We start from the raw sequence: 15867 nt of genomic DNA, 5'->3' as shown, positions 1-15867 counted from the left end.
GATTGAGATCGGTGATGTCTGGTAATACTGCATGTCTGGTCTTAGCTGTCCTCTCCTCATATCAGACTGGAGAGCTCAGGACTTCTGGCCTTCTGGACCCAGTGGTCCCTCGGCTGTTTGACCACACTTTCTGCAGAAGGATCAGCTTAGTTTGCTGCTGAGATATTTGGATGAAACCACTACTTCATATGGGGCAAACTGCAAGCTGATAAAATCAGAATATAATTTATAGAAGAGCATCATCACATTTCTTGGGGAGAAAACTACAAATTTCTAGTTTACCAGGAGAAAAAAAATCAAGCAAGACAAAATGGTGGATCTTAAATCAATCATAGAAATAACAAATAAAATTTACTACTGAATAAATCCCTAGGGGGAAAAAGTGGAATGGAAACCATGGATGCTGTGCACAAAGAGACCATGTGAGAGACATGACAAGCAAAGGAGAGTGGTCACAGGGAAACTATCCCTGCTGACACCTTGCCTTCTACCCCCCAGAACTGCAAGGTAATAAAATTCTGTTGTTTAAACCACTTGTGTGTGGCATTTTGTTACAGCAGCAGGAGTTGAATGAATGAGGAAGAAGAAAGCTGAAGAAGACAAATAATTTGTTTTTGAGAGTTCAGATGCCCCAAGGATAATTCTTGTGCTTGGTTTCATACTTCAGGATTTCTCAGAATAATCATCCCCTTTATATTTAACTGAACTCAAATGAGATATCTTTCATTTGCAGCTATTGGGTCATTGGGAAAATTATGAAGCATTTTTGCATAGAAAAAAATACATCACTTTTCTGATGATCTAACACACTGGGTTCTGGATAGCTGAAAGTTTACCCCTGAAAGTATAGAACTTTAAAACCACTTTAGAAGAGAATTTAAGATACATTTTATCTCTGCCTTATCCAAACAACATCTTAAGGGTTTTCCTATGAATGTTTAGAAGATATTGTGCGATATGGTTGGAGCTGTTAGGAAACCTGAGGTCTACCTCTTTATTGCTGGTCTTACCACTCTGAGACTACTTCCTTCCTACAATATATTTCTCCCAATCATAAAAATCCTGAAACTATCAATTACTGATCTTACTATACTAAATGGCATAAAGTCTCTGAATCTCTCAGAATGCTTCCTCATCTATAAAGTAAGTATTCCAGTACCAATCTTCTAGTCACTGAGTACTGTCTATAGCCTTCCTCTGGCTGGCTGCTTGGATCAACTTTGTAATGGCTATATGTAAAATCAATTTATAAAGGCCTGAGAGAACATTATGGTTAAATGCAGGAAGTTACTTTGAGACAGTTCTTAGGCTATTCTGTTTTAGTTCCTAAAAAGGTATGCAAAGATCAAAGAAAAGTCCAACAGATTTGTTAACATCTGCTTGGTCCCAAGAAAGGAAAAAGGAAACCTAAAAGACTGACAGAGGTATGAGATCATAGGATTTTCTAAAATTTTGGAGGCTTCTTCCCTGATATTTTTAAACATAAGCAAGCTTCCTGGTGGCTGACATCAGACTTATCTCATATAGCAATGATCTTTTGGTCACCAGTAACTGTCCTGTTACAGTAATATAACTAACTGAATAAACTTACAATGAATCTGATTTGGTTTATTTTTTAATGGTTCCCAAAACATATTATACATGCTAGTACCTTTATCCCATATCTGGGTGAATAGTAAATGAAAATGGCCAATTTTCATGCACACTCCACTTTGCGAATAATATGCAGTATAAAGGGTTAATTTTAAATTATTGCTGGTTCCCTATAAAAATAATTAAAAACCTAGAAATACTATAAAAATGATAAAATTTGTGACCATTCTCCTAACGAGAAGAGTAAGTAGTAGTACAGAGGTCACCAAATGAAAATGGTGATAAGGGTTGGGTGATAAGCTTTCTTTACCTCAAGGAAAATTTAGAAACTTCTTTTTTTTACTAAAAGCCTATTTCCTTTCAAATTTTAATGACTCTCAGCTGAATTTTGAAGATTTCAGCAATAGTGATTGGTTCATGTAGTTTGTGTCACTCAGCCTGGCATTAACACTTGGAAAGGAATGGAAAACAGTGGTTTTTGCTGTTCCTTACTAAAGTTGCTTGTTTTACAGGAGGTTGTCACCAACCCAGCTGCACACTCAGGTAAAACAATAAACACTGCCTCAGGCTAAACCATGCTGTGCCAGTATTGGCCATCTTACACAACATTAAGCCTATTCTAAAAATGTTTCTTCTACTGGACTACAAAGGTTTAAGTAGTTTTATATATTGACTCAAAAGGTAAGCTAACAGGAACCTAAGAAAGTCAGGCAAATATGGAATCCTTAAAGTGAAAGCAACACTAACACATTGAAATGCTAAAGAAATCATCTCTGAGAATATATATATAATTTTTTGAGAGGTTTTTTTGCTATACAGCACGTGAGCTTGCCAGAAAGACAGAGAGAGACAGAGAGATAGAAAGCAAGAAATCACCCCCCATTAGGCTAACTGCTGGTCCCGTCTCTGAGAATAAAGCACAAAGATGATGCTGAAAGATACTGATTTACCCATTCAGGAGGTTCCCCAAACCCAAACCAAATAAAACAAACCCACACCAAATCTAAATTACAACACTTTATTGCAGCATCGGCAAAGGTCAGATTTCTGAAGCTGGTGAAGATTGGGCAGCATTTCCATGTGAAATGTTACAACTTTACAAGTTTTCTTATTTAAATCTACATGCAGAAACTGAAACATGGTAAAAGAAAAAAATGCAAATTAGCTAGAAAAGATGTAATCAAGTTGTAGCATACAGATGTGCTCTTCAACTAAATTTACTATTCCTACTAGAAAGCAAACGAAAGACATCTATCCTAATAAATTAACAAATTGTCAGAAACAGACTAAGAACCCTCATCTCTATTTAGTGGGGAGAAAACAAAACAAAACGAAAACAAAAGCAAAATAAAAGCTCTACTTGTTTCCATACTTTGTTTAGACAGAGGCTGTAAACCCATGAAGGTCAACAAAATATTCTGATCCACTCTTGTTGTCCTTCGTTTGTGTTCTGACATGCTGACTGGCGCATCAGTTTTCAATGATACTTACAATGGGCTCAACCAGATCCCTGTTCTTAGGCTGGTGTCAGACTTTTCTAAGACATCTGAATTAATGCTCTCTGTGTACTAATCGTCTTCACATTTTTCTTTTACCCTAGTAGGCATTTCATATTACTGACTCTGATAGATTAAAAGGAATTTTTCTCCCTCATCCCTTGTTCCTCTTGAAACAAATTCCTAAACAAAAGCCTTCCTGGTGGATTACTGGTATTTGGATATCTTTCATCATTTTTTGTTGTCCTGCATGTAAGTTTTTACTAGAAGATTTTACTGCTTGCTCTATACTTTTCTACTGTAGTCCTGGAGCCCCCAAATGTATCTTCTTCCAACATGGGATGTTCGATTCAGAGACACTGTGACTCAATCAAGTTTAAAAGTCAGGTTCATTACCCCCATACCATCACCATCACAACCGTCCTTCTCCGGCTCAGTCGTCTCATTGACTCTCCTTGGTGTAACTGCTCAGTAGCCAAGTGAACCATCTCATTTCTTGACTGCCATTCTCAAGAGAAGATTAACCCTCACGTGATTTCCGTTACAAAAGGCCTTTCACGCCTTGTCTGGAAGCGTCGGCTTGTTCCGGTGTTGGCAGAGGCTGGTGTTTCTGCCTCATGGCCCCAGCCTGTCCCAGGTTTAGATTCGCAACTCTCTAGACCGACATGCTGAGATGTGTCCACTGCTCTCATTCAATTGCTGGAGGACTCCACTATCCACAACATCAGATACAGGACCTAATGAAATGACACGTGCTGCTGGATCAACGTCTCCTAAAGGTACAAACAGGTCAATGTTAGAGCACTTGCTATCACACGGAAAAGTTGGGAAGAAAGTGTCCCCTCAAACACTATCAACCACCATCTAGTGACTTCTCCAAATTTTTGCTTTTGAAAGAGAATACATGTTCTCCATTGGACTAAAACAAAAGAGGAGAAATTCTGACAGTAACTGGGCGAGGTAGCTCCTATATTTTTTCTATGACTAATTCCTAAGATTCTAAACACTTGTGGTTTTGTATTATGGTTGAACTGTGTACCTACGAAACTCCTATGCTGAAGGCCAACCTCTACTACCTCAGAATAGAACCTTATTTGGAAACAGGGTCATTGCAGATGTAATTAGTTAAGATGAGGCCATACTGGAGTCGGGTGAACCCCTAATACAGTATGACTGGCTCCTTCTAGAAAGAAATTTGAACACAAACACACACAGAGGGCAAATACATTGTGACGATGAAAGCAGAGATCAGGATGATCCATCTACAAGCCCAAGAATGCCAAAGATTGCCAGCAAAACCCAGGAGTTAGAAGAGACTGCTCTTCAGAGACAACCCTGGTGACTCTATAGTCTAACTTTGATTTCCAGTCTCCAAAACTGTGAGATAATACAATTCTGTTGTTTAAGCCACTGGATCCATGGTACTTTGTGCCAAGAACCACAGAGCTAGTTAGAGTAACAATAAATTTTCAAAGAATAAAATGCAAATATGAAGAAGTATATCCTTAACTTGATAATCCATAACTCTTTCAGAACTGAACTGAATGAGAAAAAAAGTCAAATAATCTGTGAGAGAAAGAAAGATACAGGAGTGTCTCCTGAAGTCAAGACAAAGTAGCTGTCCAATATAGAACATTTAAATAAATGCAATAAATATAGAGGAAAAATGTTTGAAATCTTTGCTAAGTAAAATATACTTGTAGCACTAGTAGTAGGACAGGGTGTCATTTGTCCAGTTATAGGCGATGATCCTGAGTGATTTAAAAACCTAAGAGTTCATTCATAAAGTATTTACAATATACACTTTGGATTAAATGTTATTCTGGGAGGGATTCTATTTTATAAACAAATCATCACTTATTTAATCTGATAATGAGGACACAAAAAACATTTAATAAATAAGAGTGCATACTGCCCTTAAGATTTTTTTAAACTATTATTTTATTTAACTTTATTTATTAGTATTATTTTCCAATTTGATCAGAGAGAGACAGAGAAAGAGAGAGAGGGAAAGTGAGAAAGGAAGCCACCAGGTCTAGGACTTGAACCACGGTCAGCCATGTGGGAGTCCAGCACCTTTATCACCACGCCACCTGCCAGCCCCTTTAAGATGGGTTTTTACAAAGTCTGATAGAATAACCCTTTACTATTCTAGGTTAAGTGGCCTACACACCAGCAGTTTTGACACCACCTGGGAGTTTGTCAGAAATTATCAGAACCATATCTTAGTAAGAGTCTACATGATTAATGTACATTTTAAAGTTTGAGGAGCAGTGGAATAGTCCATATGAATTTACAGCATCTAAGTCATACTAATACCAATTTTTGCCAAAGATGCCAAATTTCAAGTTTTCCAATACTGGTAGTGTAGAAACAACTTTGTTCTGCACTACAGAAAACTGAGATACTGATTTTACCTAGAGCACAGTGAACACTATGACCATTTTAACTCCCTGTAAGCAAATGACAATGACTTGTTAAAGGGCTGACATTTTCATTTCTGTTCCTATTTCAAGGATCCTCTGATTAGAAAAGATAAAAATCATTATAATATCTGGGAGTCTATCAAAACTCACAGGTAAGAAAAAACTTAAACTATTGGGTCATTAGAAAAATCATGAAGCATTTTTGCATAGAATAACATTAAAAATATGTCATCACTTTTCCAATGACAATATTTTAATAAAGCAGTTTCCAAACAAATATCCTTTTATCTGCTATATAACATTACCAACAGTACAAGCTGATTTTTTTTTTAAGCACTAGCCAAGTTAAGAATCAACCAGATTCTTAGACTTCACTCACAGACTTTTTCCTTTATTATCAGGAATTCACTGCTCCAGCAATGTTCTCCTCTTAAGAAACTGTTATCTGAGGAAGCCATTCTTCTTGGGTACATAAATTTCTACTAATATTAAGTCTGACCCCCTAGTGTTAAAAATAGAAGATAATTAGGGCCAGCAGGTGGTGTGGCGCTGGACTCCCACATGCCCGACCATGGTTTGAGTCCTGGACATGGTGGCACGATTTCTCACTTTCTCTGTCTCTCTCTGTGTGTGCGCACACGCGCGTGTGTGCGTAGGGTTAAATTTAAATTAATTATAGAAATTAATAATTTTTTTTTAAAAAAAGAAGAAAATAAAGAAGAGCCAAACCACCAGAAGATTTTATCCCATCTATTTGTTCTTTCCAATGACTTCAGTTCTTCACTTAAAACTTAAATCTAAAAAATGGCAAAGAACATTTGGTACTCAAAAAACTCAAAAACTCATGTTTACATGTTTGCGTGTTCTTTTACTGATACAATGTTTATCCATACCTACAAGGAGCATAGTTATGAAAAGAGTACTCATGATACTTTTACAGAGCATCATTTGGAAGAATGTTGAAGGCATAGGATTTTCTGCCCAAGTTACAATTTTTGAAGGAGATTTAAAATGGGTTGAGAGGTTAGCGCAAGTTGAGAATCTCACATTCACATGAAAAGGAAAATGAGGGAAAAGCTTGTGAACAAAACTGGAGATTATAAAATTTCTTTTGCCCATTCAACAAATATTTAGTGAGTATCTACTAGATGCCAGGCACAAGAGCTATGAAGGAGGTATAATAGAAAGTGAGAGAAGACTTAGTCTCTGTCTTCACAGTCTTCAATCTCAGGGGGATAGAAAAGGGCTAACAGGTAAGTAAGATGAGATCTATGGAAGTACATGGCAGTAAATCATCACTGACACATATCAGACTTGAGAATACCTAGGTGAGACTGGATGAGAAGCAGGAGTTATCCAGAGGAAAAAACAAGAGACTGATTCAGGCAGTCATGCCTACGTCAGAGAAGAGCACAGTTAGAGGAAGGAACTAAAAGGTCACCTTGGTTGGGAGTAGGGGAAAGAAAGGCAGAGAAGGAGTCAAAGGTAAGTATACCCATATCAAGCAGGGCCTTATTAACCAAGTTGAGCAGTTTGGACTTTATCTGTAAGTCATGAGGAGCCACTGAAAGGTTTTCAGCAGAAGGGCTTGCTCAGTAAGATAAAAGATTTGCATTCTAGAAAGATCACTGGGTACAGCAGAAAGAACAAACTGGAAGGGGTTGAGAGACTGAGAAGTCAACAGGAGGCTGCAGCAGTAATCAAAATGAAAGGTGATCCAGGGTGCTGGCAGTGGAATGGAGTAAAACAGGCAGTTTGATAGTAACAGAATGTAGAAATTTCCTTAATTATCTAGATTCGGGAATTGAAAGAGGAACCAAAAATGAAACCTTTTTATAGTGTGAACAATAGGGTAGGTAGAGCTTCATTCACTGAACCAGAAAAGGGAGGCTGGGAAAGGGACAAATTGAAGTTTCTGTTTTTAAGAGCTGGACAGTCAGAAACTAAAATGCAAGCTTTGGGCTGGAGATCTGGTCAGACACTAAGCCATGGGAGGGATGACACCTCCTACAGACAGAGCAGAAAGCAGAAGGCGGCCTAAGGCTGAGCCCAGGAATCAGAACATTCAGGAGCAGGGCAAGCACAGAAAATAAAGGAGTCAGAAGTCTGCAATAGCAGTTAGAGGAGTCAGAGAAAAAAGGGAAAAACCAGAAACCATCAGTCACAGGCAAGATAAGAGAGTATATTAAGAAAAAAAGAAGGACCCGCAGTGTGAAGGCCGCTGAAATAACACCCAAGAGATGACTGTATGAGGCAAAAGAGGTAGGTACTGACCCCAGGGAAGGCAGCTTCAGTGAATAGCAGGGGAAAGATATGGGGTGAGTGGGAGATTCTAAGAGAGAGAGGCAGAAAGTTAACAAAGAATTTTGAAAAAAGACTGAGAAACACTGGTAACAAATTAGAAAGCCATAACTCAGATACAGGTCTATTATAGTGTATACAAGTTTATACACCTATTTCCCCACATTTTCTTTGTACCCTATTGCTTAAGAGAAGCTATGTACTTGACAGACTCACAATGAAGGTTTTTTAAACAGACAAAAAAAATGACTAAGGCAGAATTAGGTTTTTTTTTTTTTTTTTGAGATTTTCACTGTAGGGCGCGTGCGCTCGCCAGACAGACAGAGAGAGACATAGAGACAGAAAGCGAGAAATCACCCCCCAGGGGGGATGGTCACGCCGCAATCCCTTCTCCTCCATTCTCCTCTCGGGATCTTGGGCATGCACGCACACGCGCCCGGCGTGAGTTTTAAGCCACTGGGTCCGGGACACGAACCGCGGTCGACTACATGGGAGTCCAGCGACATAGCCATTACACTAACTGCTGGTTCCAAGGCAGAATTAGTTTTTAAATACTTGGTTTTCCACTTAACTATTTCTTCTACCTTTTAATTTTTCATATTACACAGTTGCTATTATATAGATGAATGTACCCTGAGGGAAGAAAATACTAGCGCGCACACCTTTTATGTTATCAGATTCCATATTCATCAATTTGGTAAAGTCCTAAAACCCAAACATTTTAAATTAGAAAAAGATGCTATACTTGTAATATGTGAGTTGAGAAGGGACTAGGTATTAATAAAAATAATGTATGGTTTGAAGATGTTACACTGCAACAAAAACATGTGAAGTTGATGAAAAACATCAAGATGAAAATATTCTCATAGTTTTCTCCTCTGATAACCAGACAAGAGGGCACAGGTATTATCAAGAACACTGTGATATATGTTTAAAGCTATCCTAAGAAAATACAAAAGCAGACATTTTTCAATGCTTGTTAACCTACTTTCTACATTTTAGTGGCAATAAACAAGTTTCATTAAGTAACTTTAATGAAGTCTGGATAATTTAAAATAATTTAATATTTTAATAATGCATAATTAGATGGGTCTATGTATCATTCTGGACTTAGATTTAAAAAAAATAATTTATAATCAACAGATGTTAAAGAACAAAGAACAGATCTCCAAACTGTCATGATAAACCAATTTTCTAAATTGAATTGTAATTCAATTGTAAATCAGAATCACCTGAGCAAAGAAAAATGTTATCTGAAACACACAAATATGCTCAGTGAGTAAAGATACCAACTTGAATGTCTACATTTTATCCATCTACTTTCTTCAATGTCTACATTTTATCCATCTACTTTCTTCAATGGTCTAACTCTACCGCCTCCAAAACGCTTCCTTCTATACCTCCTTCCCTAACCCCGAAGGAGGTTAACACTGTGACATCTTGGGCTGCTGTAGATCCTCAGAGGAAACACTAATTTCCTGAGTGAGATCAGCCAGAAGCCACCGTCACTTTAGATTATAAATAGACCACAAGACAGAAAATTCTGTTTATGCCATTTTAGATCATGTCCCAGGGAGAAAAAAAATATTTTAAAATTCATTTGCTATAGGACATGTGTGCTTGCTTAGAGAAACAGAGAGAGAAAGGAGAGAGAGGGAAAGTGAGAAAACACCCCCCGGAGGGATGGCCATGCCACAATCCCTTCTCATTCATTCTCCTCTTAGGACTTTGGGCATGCACACTCATGTGCCCAGGGTTGATTTACAAGGCAGTGGATCCAGGACTCAAACCATGTAGTCAGCCACACAGGATTCGGCCACCTTAACCCTCATGCAATCAGCTGGTCCCAGAAACACTTTTAATAATTATCCTTATGAAAACATGAAGGAAGTCTAATTAGCAAAGATCTCTGATGTGAAATTCTTATGCAGTTTCGATTATTTCACACTAAACAATTCAAGTGTAATGTTAAGTGTAATTGGCATGGATTGCATCAGGAAATTTTATAATTGAAACAAAACAGCTCACACAAACTCTACTCATATGCCTGAAAGTCTAGCAAATATTTTAGTTTTTGTAAACACTGAGATTAATTAAACCTGACTTGAGAAATTCCAACATAAAGCCTGTAACTTTTCTCAAACTAAACTGTAAGTAGTCCTTCTGTAAATGCAAAAGAGAAAATAAAAAGTCCACTTACACACATTGAAAGTCAAGATGTGGCTGAAACCAATACCTTTTTAAAAAACAGCTATAAGGGACCAGCAGTTAGCGTGATGGCTGTGTTGCTGGACTCCCATGTAGTTGACTACGTCTCGAGTCCCAGATCCAGTGGCTTAAACTCACGCTGGGCACATGTGCGTGCGTGACCAAGATCCTGAGAGGAGAATGGAGAAGGGATTGTGGAGTGGTCATCCCCCCTGGGGGGTGATTTCTTGCTTTCTGTCTCTCTGGCGAGCGCACATGCCCCATAGCAAAAACCTCTCAAAAAAAAAAAAAAAAACAAACCAGCTATAGATATTTTATGAAAAAATATTTCATTTTCTTAAATACCTGTAACTCAAAGACTTGTATTTTGCTAATAATTAGGGCATTGTCTGTAAGTATATTCTAGAGTTTGCTAATTTAGTCATACAGACATCATAAAAAACAAATAGCTAAGGAAGAAGTAAGTAAAGATCGTTTACCTCCCACCAGTCTTAAAGATTAGATCTGCATTAGGTGCTCCCTTCGGATGTTGGTAACGAGGCCGCCGTTCACGATTGGTGTTTGCTGGAGCTGGGCGCTGTGCGAGAGACTGCAACATTTCTGTAATTAGAAGCAAAAGAGAAAATGTTAACTCCTGTGTGTGTGCTCTCCCTACGAAGGAAATAAAAACCCAAGAGAGATCAAGTTATTAGTCGGGTCAGATAAATGACAAAAAAAAAACAAAAAATAGCCATTATACAGACTAAAATAATTATAAAATACTAGAAGAGTGCATCAAGAGATGAGATTCTTTTAATACCCAGTATTTCCCTTGGTGAGAATCTGGCCACTACATAAGTACCCTATAAGCAGTAAAACAGACTAAGAGGCACTGCAGCATAATGGCTAAGAGCACACTGTTTGCAGTAGGATTATATTGATTAAACTCCCAGCTTTGCCACTTATTAGCTATGGGACTTCAAGTTTAGTTTCCCCAAATATAAAATGCAGATAAGAATTTATCTCCTGGGAACCAGCAGTTAGTGTAATGGCTATGTTGCTGGACTCCACGTAGTCAACACGGTTCACGTCCCGGACCCGGTGGCTTAAAACTCATGCCAGGCGCTTGTGCGTGCATGCCCAAGATCCCGAGAGGAGAATGGAGGAGAAGGGATTGCAGCGTGACCATCCCCCCTGGGGGGTGATTTCTCGCTTTCTATCTCTATGTCTCTCTCTGTCTGTCTGGCGAGCGCACGTGCCATGTAGTGAAAAAAATCTCTCCAAAAAAAAAAAAAAAAAAGGATTTATCTCCTGTGAGGACTAAATGCTTTAAAAGTACATAAACAGTGTCACGTTAAGCACTTAGTAAGAAGTTATTATTATTAAGAACATTGGGCATGGCTCAGCCATCGTGGCACGAGTAGTAGAGCACAACCGGGTAGGGCCACCTGGGAGGCCTGGGTTTGAATATCAGACCAACCTAAACAGATCACCTACAGTTACATATGCCTGTGATCATAGGTAACTGGGAGGCTGGGGAAGGAGACAGCAACAGAGAGCAGAGATGGTGTCATGTTACACTGCTGAACTCCCACACAGTTGACTATGGTTCAAGTCCGGGGTCCAGCAGCTTAAAATTCATACCAGACACATGTGCATGCATGCCCAAAATCCTGAGAGGAGAATTTAAGAGAAGGGAGTACAGAGTGGCCATCCCCCTTGGGGAGTGATTTCTTGCTTTATGTCTCTCTGGCGAGTGCATATGCTCTACAAGAAATATCTCTCTCTCTCAAAAAAAAAAAAAAAAACATGTATCTCAATCATAAAAAAAGGAATGTTGGGCATCAATTGAGAGAGAAGATTCAAGAAGTAGGATTGGGACCAGCAGTTAGCACAATGGCTATGTCACTGGACTTCCATGTAGCCGACCGCGATTTGAGTCCCAGACCCAGTGGTTTACCCTCGCACCAAGTGCATGTGCGTGCATACCCAAGATCCCAAGAGGAGAAAGGAGGAGAAGGGATTGTGGCATGGCCATCCACCCTGGGGGATGATTTCTCGCTTTCTGTCTCTCTGTCTCTATCTTTCTGGCGAGCACATGTGTCCTGTAGCAAAAACCTATCCGAAAAAAAAAAAAAAAGAAGTAGGATTAAAATGATAGAAACCCATGAATATTTATTTACCCACATCCTCTAGCACAAATAGCAATTTATTTAATGTAACAAAATATAAATATCTAGGGCTCTAAAATCTAGATAACACAGAAATGGCAAAAAGTTGAATCATGAGGTGTCCATTGACTCTATGTAAGGTTCTATTTAATCCAAGAATCCTGAGTATATATTATATACTAGACTAAAATCCAAATTTTGAGTATTTCTTAAATCCAAAGGAACATGAGGTTCTCAAGACCAGGACTTCAAATAAAGTGAGATAAATATCTGCTAAATTAATCTGCTTACAACTCATTGGCAATGTGAAAAAATTAATAATTTAATAATTAACTATCATCTCGCTTGCAAACTAGCTGAAAGTACGTAATGTAACTGAATTATGAAGTTAATAAAATATTATGGATACATTATTGTTATTTTACAAATAAGTGAGAGAAAAATGAGAAAAGAAAAAGAAATTTAACTTCTCAGTATAAACAGGTATAAAAATGGCATAAGAAAATGAGAATAACAAATTTGATATTCTGTATATTTAAAACACTCAAAAGGAATAAAAAACTTCCATTTCTCTCTCTTTTTTTTTTGAGAGGTTTTCGCTATAGGGCGCGTGCACTCGCCAGACAGAGAGACAGAAAGCAAGAAATCACCCCCCACGGGGGATGACTACATTGCAATCCCTTCTCCTCCATTCTCCTCTCGGGATCTTGGGCACACACGCACACGCACCCGGCGTGAATTCTAAGCCACCATGTCCGGGATGCAAACCGCGGTCGACTACATGGGAATCCAGCGACATAGCCATTACGCTAATTGCTGGTTCCCAAACTTCCATTTCTCTTATAAACGATTTTATACCTTGATAATCTTCTTGTTCTTGCCGTTCATTGATATCTAGTGTGAGTTTTTTCATTCGCATCCTTTCTTCTTGTTCTGCCTGTTGCTGGCTCCAATGATTTGCAGCAAGTTGGGAAGACATGGGTACATTAAGGATCTTAAACTGAGAAGGAAAAAAAAAAAAGGAATCACAAACAGCTCAAGAAAACTGAAAGTTAAAAACAGATTTCAAGGGGTTGGTGAGTGTTATGGAGGTTGAGGCACTAGACTCCCACATAGTCAACCACGATTCAAGTCCTGGACCTGGTGGCTGGCTTTCTCACTTTCCCCCCTTCTCTCGATCTCTGGTCAAAATGAAAAATGAAAATAAATAAAGTCAAATAAATAATCCTTTTTAAAAATAGACTTCAATGAAAACAGTAAATAGAATTAAATGACTTTACCAAAAATGTCTTCTCTTTACTATAAATTAATAGACAACACCATCTAAAAAGTCAAAGAACATTAGCACTATTCTAACAGAGACAAAATTCATCGGGATTTGACAAGAAATAAAAGATCATCAAGTTCTACCTCCATAAAATTAAGTTCCTTTTTACTGTACCCTATTTGCACACGTCTAGCAATAGGGGACAACTTTTTACACTGTAGGGATAATTATCAGAAGGACTTTTATATATAGCAAACTGTAATCTGCATCCTTTTCATTTCTATTGGTCTCCTGGGCTGGAAGGAACAACTCTTAGTATATCTTCAGCATTACTGGCCCTTCATTTTTCTTTTCTTTTTAAATTTGGTATATGGCATATGTGCATCCTCAAGAGGGGGAGAGGGAGAGAGAGAGAGAGAGAGGGGGGGGGAAATGAGAAAGCACCCCCCAGTGAGATATGGTCCTGTTATAATACCTTCTCCATTTCTCCCCACTTCCAGGATTCTGGTTATATATGCACACATGCCTGGCATATTTCTTGTCACTAGGTCCAGTACTCAAATTGCACAGTAGGCCATGCAGGATCAAGCGATCTTAGCTACCACACCATCAGCTTGTCCCTGATCCTTCAGATTTCTGAAGATAGCTGTGATGCTGGGAAAGAGCAAGAGCTAAATGACTTAGAGAGACCTGGTACTCTGTTATGGGAGAGAGTAAGTCCTTATTTAGGAATTCTTTTGTATCTAGCAGAATGTTCCTGGTTTAGACTTGCTCATGTAAATAAGCCTAGGTTGGATTCATGGTTCCCTGGAAAATGATAATGAGGTATGTTAAGCTTCTAAGCACAAAAGGGAAATGTTTTAGGGAACCAGCAGTTAGTGTAATGGCTATGTCGCTGGACTCCCACGTAGGGGACCACGGTTCACGTCCCGGACCCGGTGGCTTAAAACTCTGGCCGGGCGCGTGTGCGTGCATGCCCAAGATCCCGAGAGGAGAATGGAGAAGAAGGAATTGCAGCCTGGCCATCCCCCCTGGGGGGTGATTTCTCGCTTTCTGTCTCTGTCTGTCTGTCTGGCGAGCACATGCGCCCTACAGCGAAAACCTCTCCAAAAAAAAAAAAAGAAAAAGATAATTGCTCAATGATATATATATAAGTTCTTTCAGTCTTTGAGATATAGCTGGTGCCTGAAGCCTGTGACTCATTTTAAATAGGTTATCCCTTTAGATAGTTTATAATTTTATCTAATCTTAAAATCTGCTTTTTCAGATGGAAATCTTTCTTCTTTATAATGAGAAACTGAATGGCTGTCTTTATCCATCTCTCTCCACAAGCACTGAGATTAGCCTTTTTTGTTTTATATCTCTAAATACAGCCTTTTAAAAAGTACGTAATAATCCACTTGAACTGCATCTTCTTTTAAAAATGTCAATTCTGGGCCATGTATGTATGTATATATGTATTTATTTATTGTTAATTACCAGAGAGCATTGTGTGCCTGCTAAGGAGAGAAAGAGAAATAAAGAAAATGTACCCCCAGCAGGTTGTAGTTACACCACAATTCCGTTCCTCTACGTCTTCCCCACAAAGTTCTGGGCATACACGCACACATACCTGATATGGTTTTTTCTTTTTTTCGGCGGGGGGTGGGGGGGCGGGCGGAGAGATTTTCACTATAGGGTGCGTGCACTCGCCAGACAGACAGAGAGAGACAGAGAGACAGAAAGCGAGAAATCACCCCCCAGGGGGGATGGCCACGCCACAATCCCTTCTCCTCCATTCTCCTCTCAGGATCTTGGGCACGCACGCACACGCACCCGGCATGAGTTTAAGCCATGGGGTCCGGGACTCGAACCGTGGTCAACTATGTGGGAGTCCAGTGACATAGCCATTATGCTAACTGCTGGTCCCTGTTTTCAGGGTACTGAGGCCAGGACTTGCACCGCAGTCAGCCCTGTGAGATCTAGCTCCCAAAAAATACCACTGTACTATGGGGTGGTTCTGGGCTGTGTATTTCTAAATTCTAGTGTATGTTATTTGAGATGAACATTTTTTTCTTCTTATGCAATTATAAATTACATACTTTTCTGCCCCTATCCCCCAAGTTTCCTTCATTTCCATAGTAAATCAGTTCTTTCATAAAATATGTATTTCTCAGACAGTACTGCAAAGAAGTGAAGACCACAGGTTTTTGGAGTAAGATAGTTTGGGCTCATATCTAGGCTTTTCTTTCTTTCTTCCTTTTTTAAAAGGAATTATTTTATTTAGCTTTTATGCATTTATTTTAATTTGATTAGACAGGGCAGGGGTGGGAGTGGACTCGAACTGCAGTCATCCATGTAGGAGTCCAGTGCTCTTAACCACCACGTCACCTGGTGGCCCCTAGTCTATTCTTTATTAATATGACTTAACAAATTACTTAAGAACT

At 38.9% G+C, this 15867-nt stretch overlaps 1 protein-coding gene across 2 annotated transcripts in view; it reads right to left on the bottom strand.

The window, feature by feature from the left end:
* Positions 1-2597: 2597 nt before the first annotated feature.
* UPF2 (UPF2 regulator of nonsense mediated mRNA decay) overlaps positions 2598-15867 on the bottom strand; it is a 153582-nt gene continuing 140312 nt past the window's right edge. Inside the window, exons 20-22 of one of the 2 annotated variants that reach the window (XM_027772453.1) lie at positions 13033-13174; positions 10504-10624; positions 2598-3862 (exon numbers count right to left, since the gene is read on the bottom strand). In XM_027772453.1, the coding sequence (XP_027628254.1) occupies positions 3853-3862; positions 10504-10624; positions 13033-13174 (273 nt within the window). In that variant the 3' untranslated portion in view covers positions 2598-3852. Of the gene's footprint in view, positions 3863-10499; positions 10625-13032; positions 13175-15867 lie in introns of those variants that run through there. The other variant, XM_006150016.1, reaches the window with a different exon arrangement.

Source organism: Tupaia chinensis, unplaced genomic scaffold (genome assembly GCF_000334495.1).
Source record: "Tupaia chinensis unplaced genomic scaffold, TupChi_1.0 Scaffold000275_1, whole genome shotgun sequence".
NCBI lineage: Eukaryota > Metazoa > Chordata > Mammalia > Scandentia > Tupaiidae > Tupaia > Tupaia belangeri.
This window is presented reverse-complemented; position numbering and strand designations above follow the sequence as displayed.